The following is a 24,727-nucleotide window of genomic DNA, read 5'->3' on the forward strand; positions in this document are numbered from 1 at the left end:
CCGGACTGCTTGAGGGTGTGGATCATGCTTGTTTTATCAGCACAGATTACATTATCATACATTAGCAGTACACTAAACTGAAGTGATGCATTGCATCGTGTTAGAATGTGTGAGCTCATTCAAGTGGAAGCCTGGTGAAGGCCTCTTCACTAGCATGAAGGACAGATTGGCACTGTTTCTCTCATTCGTATCGATCAAGATACAGGTCTGCAGCTGCAATCGAACAAGATCTCGGTCGTTCCACCGTGTACTAGCTTTCCTTTTATTAGGTGAAAACAAACAGCGGCAGCAGAAGGAGTTTTCCTCGCACTAAACCGTGGTGTGAATAGGAACCCAAAAGAAAGACGGGTGGGTTCTTTATACATATAAAGCACAGAAAGGTTTTTCACCAACACCATCTGCAAGGGCTAAATAAATGCAACCCATCCCTCTATCCCTCTACTATCATTTTCAATCCAAATAACACACTAACATAGCCACTGCTCAAATTACTTCATATTGAACTATACTAATCCAACACTAATCCTTTAATAGGTTTAGGAGTAGAATGCTTTACCACCTCATCGGGGGTAGCAAGCACTATAAAAACACAAGCACTTCCTTTTGCAACCCTCCGCTATCCTTTTCAATCAAAATAACAGACTAACATATCCATCGCTCAACTTAATTTCATATTTCTCTATACTAATTCACCACTAATCATTTTTGGGTTCCGGATATATGGGTGGAAGGGGAGAGGAGGAAGAAAAAGATGCTTGGGGCTTTGAAGAAATGGTATAGGAGTACAGCGTCTGAGAATTCAGGGGAGAGAAATGGAGGAGTGAAGAGAGCAGTGCAACAAAATATAGTACTAAAGGATGTGAAAAGGAAAGTCTAGGAATAATGGAAGAGGAATTCGAAACGCACTAAGGAGGGCATAAAGTTTTGGGGAACTACGTATTAACTTTCCGAAAAATAGTGGTTGATCTTTAAAGGAAGTAGGATGGATCTACCAGAACCATTATAGGTGTATCAGGACATATGGGCATATACAAAAGCACAGAAAGGCGGGAGAGGGCTAATGGTAGCCACATCTGGATATGTAAATGGACAGGTTGGTTGGGCACCACATGAAGTGTTTTGAGTGCGATAAAATCCACAAGACTAGAGTACAACCTACAGTGGTAAGGAATTTTCCCAGTGAGTCGTGGGTAGACAGAGCAGCAGATAAACTGGGATCACTGTATGGAGAAAATGGTAAATCGGATGATAGAGAGACTACATAATGTACTCAAGAAAATAATACTGGGAGCAAGAATCAATGGAAGGAATTGGAGAAAGGAGCTCCCCATCAAAGCTGAAATCTGTAAGGTGACCTCGCATCCCAGAACAGGAAGGGTGGCATTTAAATCGGTTAGGGGTAGGAAACCCAACGCAGTTGAGGGCCCGACTTGGGTAAATAACAGAATGAGTCAAGGATAAGTCGGAGTTCAAAGTAACAAGTGGAAGAGCAGAAACCATGGGAAAATATATGCCCAGAAAGAGTGGTTTGTTAGCAGGAAAGAGACAAATGTCGCAAAGGTTGGCGTGAGTAATATATCCTGAACGTAGGTAGGAATGGTTCAAGTATTCAAAGCCCATGAGGTTCACCATGTTATTGAACAACGATATAAAGACTTAAGAATTCTAAATTTAAATAAGGAGGATGTGGTTAAAAAAAAGAGTTGTACTACTAAGAGAGAAGAGGAGTGCGATGATGAAGGCCAACGAGAAGTACAGAAGAGTGTGAATGGAAAGAACCTTCGTTCTTAGGAAGGAACTCATGGTTGGAAAAACAAATGAGAAGGATGAGTGTCAATGACCTAAAAAGGTGAACGCTCATGTAAAGGGGCTCGGGCACCACTTCTTGCGACTTCATGGTTGCGCATGGGTGATTCTATTCTTTGCTAAGTATCTAGGGATTTCTGTCTGCTTTCAGTATATGTAAGTTACAAAATGTGTAGTGGAGCAGGAATGTGTGTGATATCCTAGGGAAGCTTTGCTTAGAAAGCTCAGATAAGAATGTGTGATGTGATTAGAATGCCTCGGGCATCTTTCAAAAAGAGAAGAGAGCCAAGCGGCCTCAGAATGCGTCAGATGGGCGAAGCATTCCACTGAGAAGAAACCCCCAACCCCGAAACCTTGACCCACTTCAAAAAAGAGAACCATATCACTCCGTCATTAATCAAGAGATATCATAAGGCAAGCCAGGCCGCCACAGTTTAAATCTGCATCCATTACAGTATACGTCGCATCTCGTGGAGCATCACAGTAGATACCCATCACTCTATATGGGTCTTCACCCATGTAATCTATAGCCACATCTATACCTTAATCAAAGCCTTGAAAACGTGATTGCTTAAAGAAGCACGCATCAGCTTTTGTCCAGTTTCGGAAGATGAATATATGTGAATGTACCAAAGATCACAAAATCCTCGATACCTGTAATAAAAGTTTTGTTTTGCCCAAGTCCTTACTGTTTGGACCTTATGGTATCTCTGGACTAATGACTGAGTGATATGGTTTCCTTCTTTCAAGTTTGTCCACATTGGATCTATTGGTCCAGTGTGAGCTCCCACCTCTAGTAGTAGGGTGTAGGGCAGCAAAAAAGCAACGCTCCAAATATTTTTTGACATCATTGTACTGTACCGACAGAAATGTTATGTTCTACCGAGGTGCGATTGCTAAACCACTGCCACTTCTCATCTTCACTGACAACTTGGCCTACTTCATCCTCTCCTCAAGCGATCTGTGAAAGAAAGTCATTACTTACACACCTTTGGCACACTCGAGACGACCGTCCTCCATGAGGTCTCGCCACACATCATGTCCGAAGCCCTCGGGGTTGAAGGATGTCAAGAGGGTAACATCAGTGCCGACCTACATCACAAGAAAAAAGGCATTATTGCACGTACATTTCAGTTTTTAGAGTATTGTAGGCAGCGCTTTCCTTCTAGCACCAATGGTTCTGCCTCATGCTGATTCCAATTGGTGATTTGATCTTTCAAGAAATCAGGCCTTGATCCATATATTGGAACATTTACCATTCAAATGAATGAGGTCTTGGATTACAATGATGCTTTATTATTATCCTCAAACCTCCCAATTTAATTTATTTTCTACAACAAAATAACTAGCGGTCGTGTCAGACACTTACATCTTGTGTTCATTACCACCCAGAGAGAATAGAGCCACCGCCTCCTGGTTCTACCAAGAGGATTTCACTCATAGACAACATACAAGCACCTTGTATAACAGAACATTCCAAGATAAGCCATCAGGATACCCTTCCCCAAGAAAGAACACAGTCATCTTTTGCAAAAAAAGCACTATGCCCTCTGTATCAAGCATCCCCCTCAGCCACATGGAACACAGCCACATCTGGAAACCAAGCGCCCCTCACCCTGAGAGAACACAGACACATCTGGCAACAACGCACTCTCTACTCTGCATCAAGCATTCCCATCACCGAGAGAGAGAGAGAGAGCACAGCCACATCTGGCAACCAAACATTCCCTGACCCACAGACAATACAGCTGAATGGGTCAACCAAGCACCTCCTCACCCTGGGAGAACACAGCCACATCTGGCAACAAGCATCCCCTCAACCTGAAAACACACCTGCATCTGTCAACCAAGCACTCCCTGCTTTGCATCAAACCTAACCCACAGAGAACACACCCACATCTGGAAACCAAACACTCCCTGCTCTGCATCAAGAATACCTCTCACCCAGAGAACACAGGGCCAGATGTATGAAGCTCAAATGGGTTCGCAAACGCCGAAACTCGCAGAATTTCGGCATTTGCGAACTTATTTGAGCAGAATGGTATGTATGTAGCAAATTTCAGTGCAAAATAAGGAATCGCAAATTTGCGATTCCTTAAATGAAATGTATGATGCAAAAAAAAATTGCTAATTGTCCCTAAGGAATCGCAAATTACCACCAACTTCAAGTTGGTGGTAATTTGCGAATTTCTTGAAAGATTCCCATTTTTGCATTTTTCAAAGTGCCATGTGCACCCATGCCTATTTCAGGGGTGCAACAGGGTGTCCTTTGGACACCCCTGAACCCTTGAAATGATTCTCAATTTGTGATTAGCAAATTGCGAATCATAAATTGAGAATAATTTCACATTTATTCCTATGGGCCTCATGGCCCATAGAAATGAATGGGAAATTATTCCTTAATTGCGATTAGCAATTTGCTAATCGCAATTAAGGAATTTTAAGAAATCGCTAAAAAATAGAAAATTTCTACATACATACCATTTTGCAATTCTCAAATAGCGATTCCTTAAAAATCGCTATTTGATAATCGCAAAAGTGTATCTTGATACATCTAGCCCACAGTCACATCTGGTAACCAAGCGCCCCTCACCCATAAGAAAACACAGCCACATCTGGCAATCAAGCACTCCCTCCCCTGCAACAAGCATACCATTCACCCAGAGAACACAGCCACATCTGGCAACCAAACATTACCTCATCCAGGGAGAACACAGCCACATCTGGCAACCAAGCACCCCTTCACCCTGAGAGAACAGACCCATATCTGGCAACCAAGCACTCCCTGCTCTGCATCAAGCATTCCCATCCCCCCAAGAGAACACAGCCACCTTCTGCAAACTTAGCATTAATGCTTTGGGCCATTGTTCGGTCGTCCTCCAAATGATAAACCAAACCATCCTGTGCCATACAATAAAGTCTGGCTCTGATATCAGCATATACCTTTCAACAGAGGAAGTACAGCCAACGCCTTTCAAAGAGAGCAACCATTGGTCTTCAGGTAAAAAAACACAACCTCTCCTATCGTGAAGCCAAACATCAGTTAACAGGCTGCACAGCCCTGACAGAACCTGCTGCCAACAACAATCTACACAAAGAAATGATTTCAGCTATCCTGAGGTTACTTCTTTCCTCAGCCGTTAACTCCACTCTATCTTTGCTTTAATGCGTGGGCCTTCCTCCCAGACATGTTGGCATCCATAACTGCCCAGTCACATCATATGCCCTCATCATCGCTTCCACCAGGCTATTTTCTTCTTTCTTTCACCGCCATTGCCCCACATACCTTTGAGCTTGCGGATACAGACAGGGTGTAAGGGTTAACCGCTGCAACGTGATGTAAAAGAACACCAGAGATTTTCTCCCCCTCCTCCTGCACGCAGAATGGCTCATTCCAGTGTCCCCCATCTTTGTCGCTCTGGGTTCCAGCCCCATTCCTCATGGTAAACATGATGGTTATGTCAATGTCTTCTTCATTTCCATTTTCTATCTCCCAGACAAAAATCCCAACTGGGAGACTTGTGTCCTAGAAAAGAAGGAGCTTGTCAAGAGTCTGTCTTGAGAGGAAGAATATTGTTCAACAGAAACAAGAAAATCTCAACCCTACATGGTTTTTGCCTCAATCCACCTAACTTCCATTTCACACACACTATTAAACTATGTACCTGAATGTCTTAAACCACCCAGCTTCCATTTTACTCACTCTATTAAACTAGGTACTCCAACAATCTCTGCCTCAATCCACCTAACTTCCCATCACCCACACTATTAAACTATGTACCTGAACGTCTGCCTCAATCCACCCAACTTCCCATCCCTTATGATAGTGAACCATGACCCGGTAAAGGGTCCATCCAACTATAAGTGCAACTCTGTCCAGTATCAGCCTAAATGCACCCAACGTCTTACCCCACAACTATAGTTGCACTCCCACCACATCTACTGAACTAAAGCTAGTACCATTTGCTGGATATCTGCTAACTCTCACTCTATATTTAATCTCACTAATCAATGTCGTAATATTGTATGGGTTACATTACCATACCACTAATTAATGACTTCCATGACTTTACCACTAATCAATGGCTTTCATGGCTTTGTCTCTATGAAGAGAAGCATTTCCACATTTGAGGCAGAATTTAGAACAAAATACTAATAGGCTATAATAATGGCTGATGGCCATATTTCTTGTTAACGTAGAAACTTTGGTACTCAGCAAACCCCATATGAACATCTATTCCCCCCTAAGAAGATTAGACCGGTGGGGTCACGGGGAGGCGAGAGATGACGGCGAACTTCTCTATAAATACTGCCCTTACCAGGGTATGGACACAAATTAAAAGTCTTGTCCACCTTTCATCTCTACCTATCAAATCCGCTTGGTGGGCTAAATGAGCCCTGGAGTTCTGACAATGAGTCTCTATATTAGGAGGTCGGCCTAAAAAAAAAAAAGGGAGTGATAAAATGAAACCCCTGTGTTTAGACTCCAGAATCAAATCTTCAAAAGAACAAGTTACTTACCTTAAGTAACAATATATCTGTAAGAAACATAGGTTAGTTACAGATTCCCTATCATAGAATTACCCCCAGGCGTCAGACTGGATCCGGAAAGTTTTTCGTCAGAAGTAAACCTGCACGTCAGAAGGTGGCGTCATGGTCGCCGGAATGACGTCGCAGTAGCTACTTTGACGTCGCCCTCTGGTGCAGACGTCAGTTCTGTATAAGGCTTTCCACGCCAGAAGCAAAGAGCCATGCAAGACACTGACCACTGGTGCACAAAACTAGGCCCTGAAAGGATGTCCTTACCCCTAGAAGTTCCGTTCGCAGAACGGGGAGGATGGGTGGGGCAGTCAGGAATGTATAACTAACCTAGGTTTCATACAGATATATTGTTACCGAAGGTAAGTAACTTGTTCATCTGAAAGAAACAGTTAGTTACAGACTCCTTACCATAGAATAGATACCCCAGCAATACCAACCCTGAAAGTCCTGGAGAACAGAACAGCCAAAGAAGCCGTCTCTTCGGAGTTGGCTGTCCAGGCAGTAGTGTTTCGTAAACCTGTGCAGCGATGTCCATGTGGCTGCCCAATATTCGTGATCCAGCATGCACCTGCGGCTGAGTTCGTCCGTCCTGGCGTTCAGTGAACCTGCCAGGAATGAACCACCAGGGACATGCCCTGATGTTCCAGCCATGTCCAGAGGCAGAGCGCCTCTTGACATAGGGTCCACAACCCCACCAGCCTTTTTTTGTTACAGTACCACATGGCCGTGGTGTGGTGTGTGAACACCTGCACTACTTTTCCCGGACAGAGGGAAGGAATACCTTCAGAGCAAGTCGGATCGCCTGAAGCTCCAGAAGGTTGATGTGGAGCCTGGACTCTGCCGGAGACTTTGATCTCTGCCTCTCCCATGTGAGCCCCCATCCCAGAAGGGATGCGTCCGTCACCACTGTGTGATATATTTGGGGAAGGGAGAGTGATCTGCCATTGAGCCAATCCTGGTTCGTGAGCCACCACTGCAATAGTCGTGCAGTGCCCTCCAAGATCTGGGCGTATTCTGACAAATTCCCTTGATGCTGCACCCACTGGAACTTGAAGTCACACTGCAGAGCCCGCATAAGCCACCTGGCATTATCGACCAGCAGGATGCAGAAGGCCATGAGGCCCAGCAGCCTCAGGGTCATCCTGACCGAAACCCGGGACAGGGTCTGAATATCCCAGACTCGCTGATGTAGAGGATAAACCTGAAAATGCGTTGTGTCCAGAACTGCTCCAATGAAGAGGAGCTTCTGAGAGGGGGTCAGGTGTGACTTTGGCACATTGATGGAGAACCCCAGCAAATGTAGGAGGTCGGCCGTAGTCTGGAGGTGGGAGATGACAGCCTGAGGCAAGCCCGCCAAAAACAGCCAGTTGTCGAGATAGGGAAAGACTGGAATCCTTGATCTGCGCAGATGAGCTGCGACCACCGCCATCACTTTCGTTAACACCGGAGGGGTGCTGGTGAGGCTAAAGGGGAACACGGTAAACTGAAAGTGCTCATGGCCTACCATGAACCGCAGGTAACACTGGTGGGCCAGCAGCACTGGGATGTGAAAGTAAGTGTCCTGCAAGTCCAATGCTACCATCCAGTTTCCAGGGTCGAGGGCAGTCAAGACCTGAGCGAGAGTCAACATCTTGAACTTCTTCTTTCGGAGGAAGTGGTTGACATTCCTGAGATCATGGTAGGACGCAGGCCTTTGTACTTCTAGGGCAAGAACGTGCTCAATGGCACCCTTGGTAAGAGTGCCGAAACTTCCTGTTGGAGAAGGGCCAAGTGATCCTCCGACATGCGATGGTACTGAAGTGGCACGGAGGGAGGGGTAATCTCGCAAGGGAGGACTATTTACAAAAAACAACCTGTCTGACGTGATGGTGCGCCAGCGGGGGAGGTGATGGCTGATCCTGCCACCCACTGCCATTTGGTGGCCCTCAATAATTGGACTAGGAAGGTTTGGTGGCTGCTGCAGAGGGGGCTGTGGTGAACAAACCAGCCCGCTGGCCCCCAGAACTGCACCGGTGGTTCCCACATCCCCAGCCGTGCTGTAGCTGAACAGCTTGCGCTCACCTGTGGCACTGGGAGGGACGTAGTGGGGCACCCCTCCCGTATCCACGAAAGGGGCGCAAGGCAGACTGTGCAGGGAGGTGGTGGTCCAAGGACCTAGCCATAACCCGAGAGTCCTTAAAGTGCTCTAGCGCGTAGTCCGTCTTGTCACCGAAAAGAAGAAGGCCATCAAAGGGCATGTCCATAAGGGTGGATTGGACATCCCCAGAAAAACCAGTCCAACGCAACCAGGCATAGCGTTGAAGGGCTACTGACATTGAAATTGTCCTGCCAAGTGCGTCGGCGGTATGCAGCCCACAGCAGATGGTAAACTTTGCTGCATCTCACCCCTCGGAAACGGCACGTGAGCGTATGGCCTGGGCATCCTCCAGGCACTGAGGCAGCACCTGCGTCAATGTATCCCACACAGAGTGGGTGTAACAGGCCAACAGACATGCAGTGTTTTACAATCGCAGTCCCAAGCTAGCGAAGAAAACATTTTCTTCCCAAGATGGCCCAGCTTTTTGGATTCCCTTTCCGGTGGTGCGGTTGGTAGGCGCCTTTAGAAGTGGAGCTTGAACCACCAAGCTCTCAAGGGGTGGGGTGTTGGGAGAGGAAACTGGGGTCGGCCGGGCGGTGGCGTCTGGCAATCATCCTGTCAACAGGAGCCCCCGTGTTAGGCCTGGGGACCCGGTGCCCAACAGGATGTCCGGGAGGGCTTCATTAAACGGAAGCAGGGGCTCCGAATAGCACGTGGTCGCCTGAAGCACCTCTGTCAGGAGGTTAGTCCGGACTGTCACAGTAGAAAGCTCGAGGTTGAGAGCCTCGGCCGCCCTACGCAACACCACTGCGCATGACACTCCCTCCTCCGTAGCTACATTAGGAGGAGACAACATACTGAGGTCTGGGGAGGTATCCAGACCACTGGCATCCCCAGTTCCTCTCTCCAGTCCGGATCGTACTCCAACTGGTCTGTTAAATGGTTACCAGACCCCTCCCAGTCTTCCTCACCCTCCTCTGGCTGCCAATCTGGCTGAAAATGGCCAGGGTATCCGGAGCCAGTTGTATCAGGAGCAACAACCAAATCAGAGGCATCAGATTAGGGGAAAATATTTTCAAGATGAGAATAGGGAAGAGATGTGCTTGGCAGTTAGTGCTCCCGACTTTGGACCTTGGAATCAGGTTTCAATCCCAGCCTCAGCTCAACATACCGTCAATCAGGGCTAATCACTTAATCTCCCCTGTGCCTAAAAATGTGTACAACACTAGATTATTTTGTAAAGTGCACCAGTGCCACCAGGCCATCTTCCCACTATACAAAACTGCAAAATAAAATACTAATTAATAAATAAAAATTAATAACACTAACTGATCACATCTTGCTGATTATCACTGAACTAGAAACCTCCTTGCTGGAGATCATGATTAAGCTTCAAGACTTAAAACGGATCTCAGCATTTACAGTAAATCTTAATGAATCCAAAGGGATTGACATTAGCTAGAATCTGAAAAACTGGGCACACTGGGGAGATCTTTCCCTTTTCGTTGGTTCAGTCCCATTTGTGTATAGCAATTAGCAATATTTCACTAGAGAGCCGACAAAAGGCCTCCACATGCACTCCCACAGGTGACGGGATTTTTATTGACACTTGTGAATGGCTGTGCTTCACAACTAGAGATGTCACCTGAAGCAGCAATTTCAGTGGTATGTGCCTAAAAGACCGCTTCGCTCCCTTGGAGCAAAATTGGTAATCGTTCCAATTTCAAACAAGCATTTGCAATGCAATAGATCTCGCATTAGGAAAGTGTGAGCTATTGGTATTGTAAATTACAATTTTTTTTAATATGTCTTGGCTTTGAAAAATTGTAAATTAATAGCATTGTTATTCACAAAGCCAATAGCTTACACTTTCCTAATGAGTCCTATTGGCTATGGCAATGCTTGTTGGTAGCAAGCAAGGACAGTGCTGTTGTGGTGCCGAGTGATGATATGGTTGGGCTGAGTGATGTGGTTGTGTATTAGAGTGATGTGATGGTGCCCCCGAGTGATGTGGTGGCGTCCCAGAGCGATGTGGTGGCGTCCCAGAGCGATGTGGTGGCGTCCCAGAGCGATGTGGTGGCGTCCCAGAGCGATGTGGTGGCGTCCCAGAGCGATGTGGTGGCGTCCCAGAGCGATGTGGTGGCGTCCCAGAGCGATGTGGTGGCGTCCCAGAGCGATGTGGTGGCGTCCCAGAGCGATGTGGTGGCGTCCCAGAGCGATGTGGTGGCGTCCCAGAGCGATGTGGTGGCGTCCCAGAGTGATGTGGTGGTGTCCCAGAGTGATGTGGTGGTGTCCCTCGTGGTGTCCCCGAGTGGTGTGGTGGTGCCCCGAGTGGTAAGGAGGTGCTCCGAGTGGTAAGTTGGTGTCCCCGAGTGGTAAGGTGGTGCCCCCGAGTGGTAAGGTGGTGCCCCCGAGTGGTAAGGTGGTGCCCCCGAGTGGTGTGGTGGTGCCCCCGAGTGGTGTGGTGGTGCCCCCGAGTGGTGTCGTGGTGTCCCCGAGTGATGTGGTGGTGCCCCCGAGTGGTGTGGTGGTGCCCCCGAGTGGTGTTCCTGAGTGATGTGGTGGTGTGCCCGAGTGATGTGGTGGTGTGCCCGAGTGATGTGGTGGTGTGCCCGAGTGATGTGGTGGTGTGCCCGAGTGATGTGGTGGTGTCCTCGAGTGATGCGGTGGTGTCCCCGAGTGATGCGGTGGTGTCCCCGGGTGATGCGGTGGTGTGCCCGAGTGATGTGGTGGTGTGCCCGAGTGATGTGGTGGTGTGCCCGAGTGATGTGGTGGTGTGCCCGAGTGATGTGGTGGTGTGCCCGAGTGATGTGGTGGTGTCCTCGAGTGATGCGGTGGTGTCCCCGAGTGATGCGGTGGTGTCCCCGAGTGATGTGGTGGTGTCCCCGAGTGATGCGGTGGTGTCCCCGAGTGATGCGGTGGTGTCCCCGGGTGATGTGGTGGTGTGCCCGAGTGATGCGGTGGTGTCCCCGAGTGATGCGGTGGTGTCCCCGGGTGATGTGGTGGTGTGCCCGAGTGATGTGGTGGTGTGCCCGAGTGATGTGGTGGTGTGCCCGAGTGATGTGGTGGTGTGCCCGAGTGATGTGGTGGTGTCCTCGAGTGATGCGGTGGTGTCCCCGAGTGATGCGGTGGTGTCCCCGGGTGATGCGGTGGTGTGCCCGAGTGATGTGGTGGTGTGCCCGAGTGATGTGGTGGTGTGCCCGAGTGATGTGGTGGTGTGCCCGAGTGATGTGGTGGTGTCCTCGAGTGATGCGGTGGTGTCCCCGAGTGATGCAGTGGTGTCCCCGAGTGATGCGGTGGTGTCCTCGAGTGATGCGGTGGTGTCCCCGAGTGATGCGGTGGTGTCCCCGGGTGATGTGGTGGTGTGCCCGAGTGATGCGGTGGTGTCCCCGAGTGATGCGGTGGTGTCCCCGGGTGATGCGGTGGTGTGCCCGAGTGATGCGGTGGTGTGCCCGAGTGATGTGGTGGTGTGCCCGAGTGATGTGGTGGTGTGCCCGAGTGATGTGGTGGTGTCCTCGAGTGATGCGGTGGTGTCCCCGAGTGATGTGGTGGTGTGCCCGAGTGATGTGGTGGTGTCCCCGGGTGATGCGGTGGTGTCCCCGGGTGATGCGGTGGTGTGCCCGAGTGATGTGGTGGTGTGCCCGAGTGATGTGGTGGTGTGCCCGAGTGATGTGGTGGTGTGCCCGAGTGATGTGGTGGTGTCCTCGAGTGATGCGGTGGTGTCCCCGAGTGATGCGGTGGTGTCCCCGAGTGATGTGGTGGTGTCCTCGAGTGATGCGGTGGTGTCCCCGAGTGATGCGGTGGTGTCCCCGAGTGATGCGGTGGTGTCCCCGAGTGATGCGGTGGTGTCCCCGAGTGATGCGGTGGTGTCCCCGAGTGATGCGGTGGTGTCCCCGAGTGATGCGGTGGTGTCCCCGAGTGATGCGGTGGTGTCCCCGGGTGATGCGGTGGTGTCCCCGGGTGATGCGGTGGTGTCCCCGGGTGATGCGGTGGTGTCCCCGGGTGATGCGGTGGTGTCCCCGGGTGATGTAGTGGTGTCCCCGGGTGATGCGGTGGTGTCCCCGGGTGATGCGGTGGTGTCCCCGGGTGATGTGGTGGTGTCCCCGGGTGATGTGGTGGTGTCCCAGAGTGATGTGGTGGTGTCCCCGAGTGATGTGGTGGTGTCCCCGAGTGATGTGGTGGTGTCCCCGAGTGATGTGGTGGTGTCCCCGAGCCCCAAGTGATGTGGGTGTGTCCCTGAGTGATGTGGGTGTGTCCCTGAGTGATGTGGTGGTGTCCCCGAGTGATGTGGTGGTGTCCCCGAGTGATGTGGTGGTGTCCCCGAGTGATGTGGTGGTGTCCCTGAGTGATGTGGGTGTGTCCCCGAGTGATGTGGGTGTGTCCCCGAGTGATGTGGGTGTGTCCCTGAGTGATGTGGGTGTGTCCCTGAGTGATGTGGTAGTGTCCCAGAGTGAAGTATCCTCTCAATAGACCTGTAAACAAAACCCTCGTTATGTGTATAACATTGATTAACAAAGCATGGGATGTGTTATGAAGAGAGATGAGTAGGCACAGATCAATACTGCAATGATTTTCTTAGCCAAGAATGGAAGTATGTCTGCGAGATGACAAGAGGGTGGTAAATTGGATGAGGAAGATGAATGAAAAGGAGACAGGAACAGTAAGCGCGGGAGAGGGAGAGAGGAAAGAGGAGGTGGGGGCCGAGATCCAAGATCAGCGAGGGAGGAGGTTGGAGATAGGCCAAAATTCATAGAAGCAAAAGCAGCGAGCAACAGAAGTGAGCCTGTATGGAAGAGAAAAGCCAGGGCAAACAATATGAAACAACCAGGTTGAAAGCGAGAGAGAGCGGAAGAAACAGAGTTAAGAAGAGAGAGAGCTGGATGAAGAACAGACCATGAAAACAAGTAAATAAAGGCTCACGAGAGCAAGGCCAGCAAGTTCGGGAGCGCATTCCTTTGAAGTCTGATGAGGGGGATAGGGGGGGGGGGCTTCCTTTGAAGTCTGATGACGAGGCTCAGACAAATGGTGGCGTGGGAGCGGCTTCCTTTCAAGTCTGATGGGGGGGGGGGCAGGGAGCAAATGGTGAGCGCGCGCCCGGCGCACATGCACTGGCCATAATCCGCATTCCACAGCCCTCTGGCAGCCTTTCCTGTAGCCCCTACATAAGTCTCACTGGAGCAATGCGCAAGCGCATTGGCTCAGGCGAGACCTAAAATGCCAGTTGGGGAGGCAGGAGTTTTGTGACTGGTGCACCAAAGGCCTAGAATGACCTCCCTTTCCCCCTTAGAAACATTAATGATTTACTGGCATTGAGGAAGGCCTTAAAAACCTGCCATTTTGACATATAACCTTGGTCTCATAGAAACGCATCATCTGAAGGACTGTAATTTGCGCCAGGACACCCTCGGGTAACAGTTGCGCTTTACAAATGCCACTCACATAACATACCATAATATAACATACTTACTATTGGAGCACTCCACAAGCGAAACCTTTTACTGCCAGTCTTACCTTGTAGTCGTGAGGGATGATAGGAGACACCTGCCGGCAGGTGAGTGTCACATTTTGCCCTGGTAAGTGGTAGACAGTCCAGGCACGAGGGTACAGTGCATGGTAGAAGGCGTGCCGGCCGCAGAAGCCCCAGTTCCATCCTTGAAGGGTGTGAGGTTTCTCCACAGACAGGACCTGCTGATACACAGTCTGGCCATTCCTGCGAATGCAAACTGTGAACTGTAGGAAGAGACAAGGGACGGAAAAAACGGAGAGAAAGGATAAGAATACAGAAAGGGGTACAAAAGAGGAGAAAGGAGTAGAGGGGAAAGGAAGACAAGTCCAGGGGAGAGGGTGATAAGACGTACAATGTAGGAGAAAGGTATTTTAGAAGTGTAAAGTAGAATGCCAGAGTAAGGGTAGAGGTTAAAGTAAACAATAGGAAAAGAATGTAACAGGGAGAAAAATGGATTGTTGGAAGAACAGAACAAGAGAAAAAAAGAAACAACAAAATTAGACCAACTGCAGTATCCAATCAGGAAAATCTAATGATGTAAATAGTGTACTACCTTAAAACCAGAGTAACACAAGAACAAGGCAGATTTAACAGCATAAATACCTAACTAAACATATCAAATATAACCTATCATATGAAGATTGCTTTCCATTCCAAAATTTGTATTTCCGTGCATTTGTGGTACCAAGCCTGGAGCGTGAGTAATGTAACACATGACAGCAACAATGAAAGTACAAACACATGAAAATATATTTTATATATATGCTCACATATATACACACACATATATAAATATGTACGTACACACAAAATATACATACACACACATATATATATATTCACTGAAAAAAACATAGGTTTCAGACATGTTATAGTTAGGAATTAGCATTTAAAAAAACCTTATGAATGATGTAATATGTGACATCATCAGCAGTGGATTACAGGCGCGTGAGTTTTAGTTAGTAGAACTAACTATAACGGAGGATTTTTTATGGTTTTTTACGAGTGAAATGTCCAGCTAACTAGAACACCCCTGAAACCTATGTTTTTTTCAGTGAATTTCAAAGGTTTTGTAAATGACAATTTTTAAATGTATTAATTGTTACATTTATTTTCTTGATACCGATTTTTTAAACTATTTATTTTTAGATATTTATATATATATATATATATATATATATATATATATATATATATATATATATATATATATATAATTACACATTATACATTACAATATATACTTTCTCAGAATGAATTACTTTAGTTTAAATACTTTGCTAATTTGCTAATAGGCAATAGACTTTTAAGTACATTAGTTATAGTTGTTGCAATGGGCAACACAATTTCAAACGCAATGCAACATTGAGATCAATGTGAATTTCTAGTTAAATGCAATTAGTTACTTTATGGATTACTTTTCTAACCTCAGAACTGGATCCTAGATTCAGTCCTTGGACATTACAGTGGAGTAAAGGCGTTTTGGTTACAGTAGTGATTTTTAAGGAATATTATTGTATTTTAAAAGTTGACACTTCGAATTTATTTCACATAGAATCACCAATGTTATCCGATGGGAGGAAATTCACTTAGCAGGTAAGTAGTGTTATCATTACTTTTTCTTACTCAGTGGTGGATTCTCGATCCAGCACTGGTGCATCTCCTGTAAACAGTTGAAAGAATGCGCTGAAGTCATACAGGAATATTTTTAGTTTGTGAAAATAGACACTTCGAAACTTTTCTGGTGAAAACCAGACAATGGATTCCTATGGAAGGAAATACAAGTTACTGGTAAGTACGGTTAGAATTACTTTTCAGGGTCAGTGCTGGGCTAAAAGATGCAGCACTAGGTTCTCTCCTGATAACAGGTGAGTAAATCGGAATTCGTTGTACGGATGATTTTAGGTGAATATTTTAAAGTTCCAAAACTCCACACTTGGAAGAATTTCCAAGTGAAAACCAGTCAATGTTAGCCTATGGAAAGAAATTCAAGTTACTAGTAATTATGGTTAGAATTACTTTTCAGGATTAGTACTGGGCTCCAAGATGCAGCACTGAGGTCTCTCCTGATAACAGGTGAGTAAATGGGAATTTGTAGTACATTCAGTAAGCGCCACAGAGCTGCGTAGCAGAGAGATGTAAAAAGGGGCAAGGCCTGCACCACCTCTCTGCAGCGCAGTGGCTTCCTGGAAGCACCTGGTGGGCTACTTGGCACCCATGGTCCCTCAGGTTTGAAGTGGAATTTTCCCCCCAACTTAAAACGCGCTACAGGGCGTATTTGCACACATCACGTCAGGCCCCTCCCCTCACCACTGTATAAATGGGCCCTGTCACCGTTCTAAGTTGAGAGATTAAGTCCCCTTCAACCCTAAGGGTCCCTAGGGTCAAACTAGCCCACTAGGTACCTCCAGTAAGCGTCACAGAGCTGCTTTGCAGAGAGGTGTAAAAAGGGGCGTGGCCTCTGAACACCTGTTGGGCACAGCTCCCTGGCGCCTACTGGAGACACCTGTTGGGCTATGTGGCCCTCCGGGACCCTCAGTATTGAAAGAGAATTAATTCCCCAACTTAAAACGTGCCTCGGGATTCATCTGGAGACTGGGAATATTAAAAAGGTGAGGAATCTGCAGTTAAAGGCATTCTTCCAGATGTGTGTTATTGTAAGATGAGCTCAGTTTGTGGCCGAGTTCGGTCACCACCTGGATTGTTCTCGTGTCTCTTCTCTCGTGTCACCGAAAGGTTTGTTCCGAGAGCTGCTTTGAGCACACAGCTTGGAAAGTGGCAGGGCTGCAGATTTTACACGGGAGAACTATGTCAAACATTGGCTTCTTCACTTGTCAAACGAATGTCATGCCTTTCAGTAAAAGGACATGGACAAACCTTAAACACAGCATTTCCAAGATAGTGGTCCCTTCGTAGGATGTTATCTGAGGTACACAACCAAGATGAAGCAGAGTCTTTACCCGAGACACAAATTTGTGTTTGAAGACTATGCAAAGAAGGCAATCACAAAAGGAAGACACAGAGTACTTGTTTTCTGTTTTTAGTTGCATTCATTCATCACCCTTCAATACGCTTTTTGTTGTTGATGGTTTGCTTCTAGCAGTTCGAACAACTTCTGGGTTCTCCGCTTGGAACGAGTGCTTGATTCTGTCAGGGAGAGCTTGGTGTCTTGCTGATTACTTCAGCATTAATGTCCATTTGCAATCAATAACAAGTAGAGGTGTTCTACCCCTAACCGGACCTGCCTAAGTAGGCTCTTTACAGGTTTGACAAGTACTATTAAGAGCTAGGTGGCCCAGTGGCTATAGAGGCGGTCTCTCTTTCCTCAGGCAATCAAGGAGATTGAACAGATCTTCCCAACAGCCAGTCCGTCACAGTATCCAATTCAGATACTTTAAAACAACTACAACATAATCGGTCTCTATTGTTAGAAACTTTTCTCTGAAAATACTTTAATAACATTAATGTGTCATGCTTTTTCAAATACTGACCATGCTTTGTATCATTTGTTGGGCTTCTCAACAATAATGGTTATTGAATTATATAAACTTTCAATAACCGTTCACATCTGCCCTTACATTACCCTACTTTTCTTCAAAAAGAGATCTTAAGCGAAGATTCAGAACTCTGTCCAAGTTAGCCCTGCAAATAAATTAACATGTTCTAGGCTTCGTAGCTCAAGTCTTCCAGTCCTACAACCCAACCATGCTCCCACGAACAGCCACCACAAACCTTAATGCCATCCAAACAGCTAAGTCAAAAAGTTCAGACCGCAGACTCCCTCACAAACACAGCTCTACCCGTTGAACACTCTACTGCTCCCTTTAAGACTTGAAAAAGGCTTTCTTAAGTTCAGAAAAGACCTTAAGAGATATTTTTTGCTTCGCATATGCTCTGGATTTTATATACTAAAACCAGATTATACACACAGCTCACTTTCAGCTACAGACACAGCCTCAAAGGAGAAACTCAAGCATATGGTCTTCATTTGAGATCTATTTATTGTATCGTTTCCCCAATATCTAGATTTAATCTCCATCTCCACGGTTGTTCTACCTCTCCACTGCTACAAGCGCACAGGGTGGTGAAATTACAATTTGCAAGAGTATATAAAGTAAATTGGGCCACATGTTTGAGATTTTCATTCCCAGGCCGTCAGCCTACTAAAAATGAATGGTAGTTTGGGTATTTCAGCCAATGTTGGATCTGTGCAGGCTGCTTAAGGAGTCTTGAGTTATGGAATGAGGATGCAGTTTGTACATTAGCCGACTGGGCTTGCGTTTGAGCCATCTGTTTGTGTTGCTATCCAGAGGACTTTGTGGGTAGGTGTTTCAAACCAGAAGAGTTCAAGGGTTGAAACTGAGCCCTGGTACCATGTGGTCAACCACACCTGCCTAAATGTGGGTGGTGGATTCCTGACAGACAGATATTCTAATAAACCAAAAAGAATTTAGGGTCTTCTGCAGATAAATAAAATGCTTCTACCTTTTTGTATATAGATCTGTGGAGGTGACAGCACTTAGCCTGGACTACTTCCAAACATGTAAAGGAGGTGCGGTAACTCCCTGGAAAGAATTTGTGAATAGGTCAGGCTATTGACTCATGCTTACCTCACTGATTGTGCCATGAGGATCACTGTGCAAGTAGATGCCTGTAGTGGGTGCACTACATGTTGTACCACAGGAAGAAGAGCAAGAGGAGAGAGCATTTCTTGAGCACACGGTCACTCGTAATTGAGCATCCTGGCGCTGTACTGAACAGCATTGCGAGCCTGATCATAGACCGATATGGGACAGATGAGGACATGACCAAGTGCATCAGGTGCTTGGAAAAGCCCAGTTTTAAGGGTTTTTTCTTATGCATCTTACATGTCTATAAATGGATGGTGGGCAGGCAGTCCATGCCTAGCACCATGAAGGACTGTCCACCTCGCGTTTTTAGCATGAAAGACGGGGGGCTTCAGCAGATGAACACCGGTGGATCTCCGTGTTCTCAAGGTCTTGTGGGGGCTAAACCTGGCTGTCCGGTATTTTGGGCCCATAGCCTTGAATGCTCTAAAGACTATTAGCGGGGCGTGGCCAAGATGGCGGAGTGAGGAGACGCTTTCGCCCGGAGCTCCCGACCCGATCCGGGCCCTGAGCCTTCTGTATAGCTTTTTCTCCCCCCACCGGCATAAAACCGGTTGGGGACGGTGCGGGAACCGATCGAGCTGTGCTAGAACCGAAGTCCAGCTCGGGAGTGGCCGGGGGCCCGTAGTCCGGACCGCGGCACTGAGCGACGCCGAGACCGGAAGCGAAGAAGGATGGCGGCCTAGCCTGGTTTGGATGGAGCTCTGTCCCTGAAGCACGCAGAACTCAGCGGTGGTACAGTGAAAGGAAGTAGGGGACACGCATGGGTACCACGACGGTGGTGGGAGGCCCGGAGAAGCGCCTGCTGCCCGTAGAGACGACCCAACCCTGGTTGTCGGACCAGATGCAAATTGAGGCTGCGGCCTAGCTGATCAGAGACTCTGCAGGCCGGAAGGGCGGTGTCGCTGGGTGCGTAGGCGGAACGAGAGCCGCAGCGACAAGGATCGGAACCGGGACCCTCCAAGGAGTGTCACGGAAGCGTCGGCTCCTGGGCGACTGGCGATTGATCCCGGGGCCGAGCGGAGAGATACCCGGAGACGGCGCCATCACCGGAAAGGGTGCAACAACTTGCAGAGGCGTGAAGAGCCGCTATAGTTGCTTTCGGAGGTAGTGAGGAAACCAGCGGACTGCGGTGGTGCGTGGTGCCCTTGAGAGCTACGCCGCGGATGGTCGGCTTGCCGTAAACAACAGCAGTGGTCGCCGAAGGATAAGCTAGGCGAGAGGAACCGGATTGCATAGGCCGCGGAAGGCTCCCTACACTTGATCGCTGCGTGGCCGAGAGCGGATAGTGGTGCCCGGGCCACAGAAGTAGTTCCTAGACTCGGGGGGGTAGGGGGGGGTCTGGGAGGAGCACCCCGCGGCAGAGGACCGAGTCATCCTAGCAAGAAGAGGCAAGTGGGGCCGACGCACGGGTGTCTGGCTGGTGCGGTGCCCGTATTCGGCGGAGCGGCCTTGAGGACAAGATGGCGAGCCAGAAGGGCAATAAACGGAACGACCGCACGCTCCCCGAGATGCTTGGCAGGTCTCAGACCAGGGCAGACAGGAATCAACAGTCGCCGAACGCAGCGAGTGGCTCTCACACAGCAGGGGGCGGTGAACCCCCGGTCACTCGATCCTTCTTGGAGTCACTTTTTGGCACGCTGAGAGACGATTTTCAAACGCTGAAGCAGGAGGTGGCCGGGGAGGTCCGCGAGATCCGAAGAGAGGTGGACGGTCTGGGTGAGAAGGTGGCCACGGTGGAAAGCTTCACACAGAGACAGGACAAAGAAATCACGCAGTTACAACAGGAAGTGTTGCATTTGAGGGACCAACAGATGGACCTCTAGGCCCATAACGAAGACTTGGAAAACCGCTCTCGGCGGAATAACATTAGGGTCCGGGGAGTGCCATCGATGGAAGAGGGGACGGATGTGGCGGAATACCTGAGGGAGCTCTTCAGGGACATATTGGGTGAAGCGACGGACTTTCCGGTGCGGATTGATAGAGCTCATCGAGTGGGCCCTCAGAGGCGCGCAACAGCCCCGCCTCCAGACATATTGGCCTTTCTTCCTGATTTTCCGCTGAAAGAACGGATCATGGCAGAGGCCCGGAAAAAACCCTCGATGACGTTTCGAGGACACCCCGTGGCCTTGTATCAGGACCTGTCTGTAATCACCCTCCAAAAGCGGAAAGCGTTCAAAATCGCAACAGACTTCTTGAAGCAGCATGAAACGCCTTATTCCAGGGGTCATCCTTTCCGACTTATTTTCAGGTGGAACGGTGTGCTACATCAATTGAGGTCCCTACAGGACACGTGCGAAGTACTGGGGATCACTGCGGAAGAGGAGTTTTCCGCCACGCCACGCAGGAGACGCGCCACAGAGGACGGGTGGCGCAGGGTCTCGAGGCGCAGAACATCAGCAGCATCCCAGCGTCCGAGCTCGCCTACCATCAGGGCTGATATGGCGAGCGCCATCCAAGAAGCCTCCAGAGACACCGTGGTGCACGACGGTGTCGCACTAACAGCGTAAGACTGCTCCGAGGGGAGAACGACTTTGCATTACTGTTCTTGCTGGCTCAGGGCCATGAAGGGTTGGGGAGGGAGCAGAGGGAGGAAGGGTGTGGCTGGACGTCAACTACGATACGTTACCACGGACTTGTCCGGACAGGACATGGCTGGGACAATTTCTTGGAGGGTGTTGGGGGTTTTGGGGGTTTGGGGGGGGGGGGGGGGGGGGGAGGGGTGGAGGGGAGTTGGGGCACCGAGAGGGGTGTGGGAGGAGGGGGAGTTGGGGAGTTGGGGGACAAGAGAGTTGGGCAGGGAGGGGGTGGGTACAGGCCGTTCAGTGTTCTTGAGGTTTTCACGATACCCCGACGGGGAGTTCCGGTGCAGTTGAGGTCCACAGGCCCTCCCTCACTGCACAGGACCCAATGCAAGCTTCATTCTGTTTTGACTCTCTATGGCGACCCTTAAGGTAGTGACCCTTAATGTTAAGGGGCTTAATAACCCTGTCAAGAGGAGGGCGCTGATATTAGCGCTGCATCGTCAGAATCATTCGAAAGCATAATTTGGCATACAGTGTTTGGCCATTCATTATCTGTCCGCATCGCCTGCTTTTTGCTTGGTGTAACGCTATCAGTGGCCAGATCTCTGCTTGCTTCGGCTGTGACCCGCTTTGGCTCCATTTTTGCATCCATTTTGTTTGTTGTGTCCTCTCCCGTAGCTTCACCCCGCTACCGCCTCCCAGCTGACCCCCCCTCGCCCCTCCCCTCCCACTATCCACATATGACTGATGCACTTGCGCGCAGCGTTCACGCGCAGCGGAGGCGCCCCATGCGCGCCGAAGGTGCGCCAAAGGTAAGCCCGTCTACGCCCGTCCGCGCCGAGCCCGCGCCCAGCGCCAGACCCCCTGCCACCGCAATCCGCACTCCTCCCGCATAACGTACGACGCCGCCACCCTCCTAGCCCTTAACCCCGGACGACTCCCCTCCTGCGCCCAAGCCGCCCCTGGACACACTCATGGACCCTTCACATGCAACTCCTGCAAGTTTGACGGCACCAAGACCAACTCCTCATCCACTAACACCAAACAAAGACCTGACACCAACCACCTAAAATGCATCCTGCTCAACACTCGCTCGGTCAACAGACACGCCATCGACCTCTGGAATCTACTAGACACCATCTCTCCGGACGTCGCCTTCCTAACTGAAACATGGATGAACGCCTCCTCAGCCCCAGACATCACCATTGCCATCCCGGAAGGCTACAAGATCATCCGAAAAGACCGCACCCACCAAACAGGAGGAGGCATCGCTATCGTCCACAAGAATTCCATCCGCATCTCAACCAGCTCAGACGTCAACCTTGCTAGCGCCGAACACCTTCACTTCCAGATCCACACGACCTCAAGACCTCTCTCAGAGGCACCCTCCTCTACAGGCCTCCAGGACCCCGGGCACAATTCAGTGAAGACATCACGGACTTCATCACCCCACACGCCCTCCCCTCCGAGGACTACATTCTATTGGGAGACCTCAATTTTCACCTGGAAAAAAGCAACAACAGCAACACCACCACCCTCCTGGACAATCTCGCCAACCTCGGACTCAAACAACTTGTTAATACCCCCACTCACTACGCAGGTCACACACTCAACCCGATCTTCACCTCCAGCAAACATATCTCCTTCAGTCACACCACAGCTCTCCACTGGACGGACCACAGCTGCGTTCACTTTATCTACAATAAGACCACAACCCACAACCATCCTCAACCTACTCTGCGAAGAAACTGGAACAAAATCACCATCGACCAGATCTACTCATCTCTTCTTCAAAACCCCCCTGCCCACTCTTCGAACCCCAACCAAGCAGCCATTAACCTCACTCAATGGCTAACCAACAGCGCCGACAACCTAGCACCCCTGAAAACACGTCAAATCAAACTAGGCAACAAAAACGCCCCCTGGTTCAACGATGATCTTAAGAAATCCAAGAAATTCTGCCGCTCCCTTGAGAAGGCCTGGAAAAAAGACCCAAACACCAGCATCAGGGACGCCTTCAAAAACGCCACCCGTATACACCACCAACTGATCCGGACTGCCAAGAAAGCCGCATTCAAAGACCGACTAGACAACAACGCCCACAACAGCAAGGAATTATTCAACATCATCGAAAAGTTTACCAACCCCACTGCCAACTCCAACGACATCACTCCCTCTCAAACCCTTTGCGACTCCCTAGCTTCGTTCTTCCACGACAAAATCGCAGACATACACAACAGCTTCGACAACCAACCCGAAGTCCAACCCACCCAACCAACCCTCTGCCGTACCTTCACCCCCCTTGAACATCCTTAATGAATGGAACCCAATTTCCATTGAGGACACCATCCGCCTGATGAACTCCATCCACTCAGGATCCCCCACAGACCCATGCCCTCACCACATCTTCAACAAAGCAGATTCCATCATAGCACCACACCTCCGAGACGTCATCAACTGCTCCCTCAACTCCGCCACCTTCCCGGAAAGCTGGAAACACGCCGAACTCAGCGCCCTTCTGAAAAAACCCACAGCTGACCCCACCGAACTCAAAAACTACCGCCCCATCTCGCTCCTCCCATTCTCTGCCAAAGTCATCGAGAAAGCTGTCAACAACCAACTCGCCGCCTTCCTCGAAGCCAACAAATCCCTCGACTCCTCACAGTCCGGCTTCCGAGCCAAACACAGCACTGAGACCGCACTCATCGCAGCAACAGACGACATTCGAACTCTACTGGACAATGGAGACACAGTCGCCCTCATCCTCCTCGACCTCTCCGCAGCCTTCGACACAGTCTGTCATAGCACCCTGATACAACGCCTCAGAAACATCGGAATCCAGGGAAAAGCACTGGAATGGATCGCCTCGTTCCTTGCCGGAAGAACCCAGAGAGTCCGCCTCCCACCATTCAAGTCAGAGGCCACTGAAGTCATTTGCGGCGTGCCACAAGGATCCTCACTCAGTCCCACCCTCTTCAACGTATACATGAGCCCCCTCGCGGCCATCGCACGCCAACACAACCTCAACATCATCTCCTACGCGGATGACACTCAACTTATCCTCTCACTCACCAAAGACCCTAACACCGCCAAAACCAACCTACATGAAGGAATGAAAGAAGTAGCCGAGTGGATGAAGCACAGCCGTCTGAAACTGAATTCCGACAAAACAGAAGTCCTTATCTTAGGTACCTCCCCCTCTGCCTGGGACGACTCTTGGTGGCCAGAGTCCCTTGGAAAAGCACCCATCCCGACAGACCACGCACGGAACCTGGGCGTCATCCTGGACTCCTCACTCTCGATGACTAGACAAGTCAATGCCATTTCATCATTTTGCTTCAACATTCTTCGCATGCTCAAAAAAACATTTCGCTGGATCCCCACCGAAACTAGAAAAACGGTCACCCACGCACTAGTTACAAGCCGCCTGGACTACGGAAACACCCTATACGCCGGTACCACCGCAAAACTTCAGAAAAAACTCCAACGCATCCAGAACGCATCAGCCAGACTCATACTAGACATCCCGCGTAACGACCACATTTCTGGTCACTTGAAAAACCTCCACTGGCTCCCCGTCAATAAGAGGATAACATTCCGCCTCCTAACCCACGCACACAAAGCACTTTACGAACTTGGACCC

General features: G+C 49.3%; 1 protein-coding gene across 2 annotated transcripts in view; it reads right to left on the reverse strand.

The window, feature by feature from the left end:
* GBA2 (glucosylceramidase beta 2) overlaps nt 1-24,727 on the reverse strand; it is a 228,021-nt gene that overhangs the window by 109,878 nt on the left and 93,416 nt on the right. For both annotated transcript variants that reach the window (XM_086960013.1, XM_086960014.1), the window contains exons 4-6: nt 13,937-14,155; nt 5,093-5,332; nt 2,796-2,898 (exon numbers count right to left, since the gene is read on the reverse strand). In XM_086960013.1, the coding sequence (XP_086816139.1) occupies nt 2,796-2,898; nt 5,093-5,332; nt 13,937-14,155 (562 nt within the window). The remainder of the gene's footprint in view (nt 1-2,795; nt 2,899-5,092; nt 5,333-13,936; nt 14,156-24,727) is intronic.

The sequence above is a fragment of the Lissotriton vulgaris genome, chromosome 3_1 (genome assembly GCF_964263255.1).
Source record: "Lissotriton vulgaris chromosome 3_1, aLisVul1.2, whole genome shotgun sequence".
Taxonomy (NCBI): Eukaryota; Metazoa; Chordata; class Amphibia; order Caudata; family Salamandridae; genus Lissotriton; species Lissotriton vulgaris.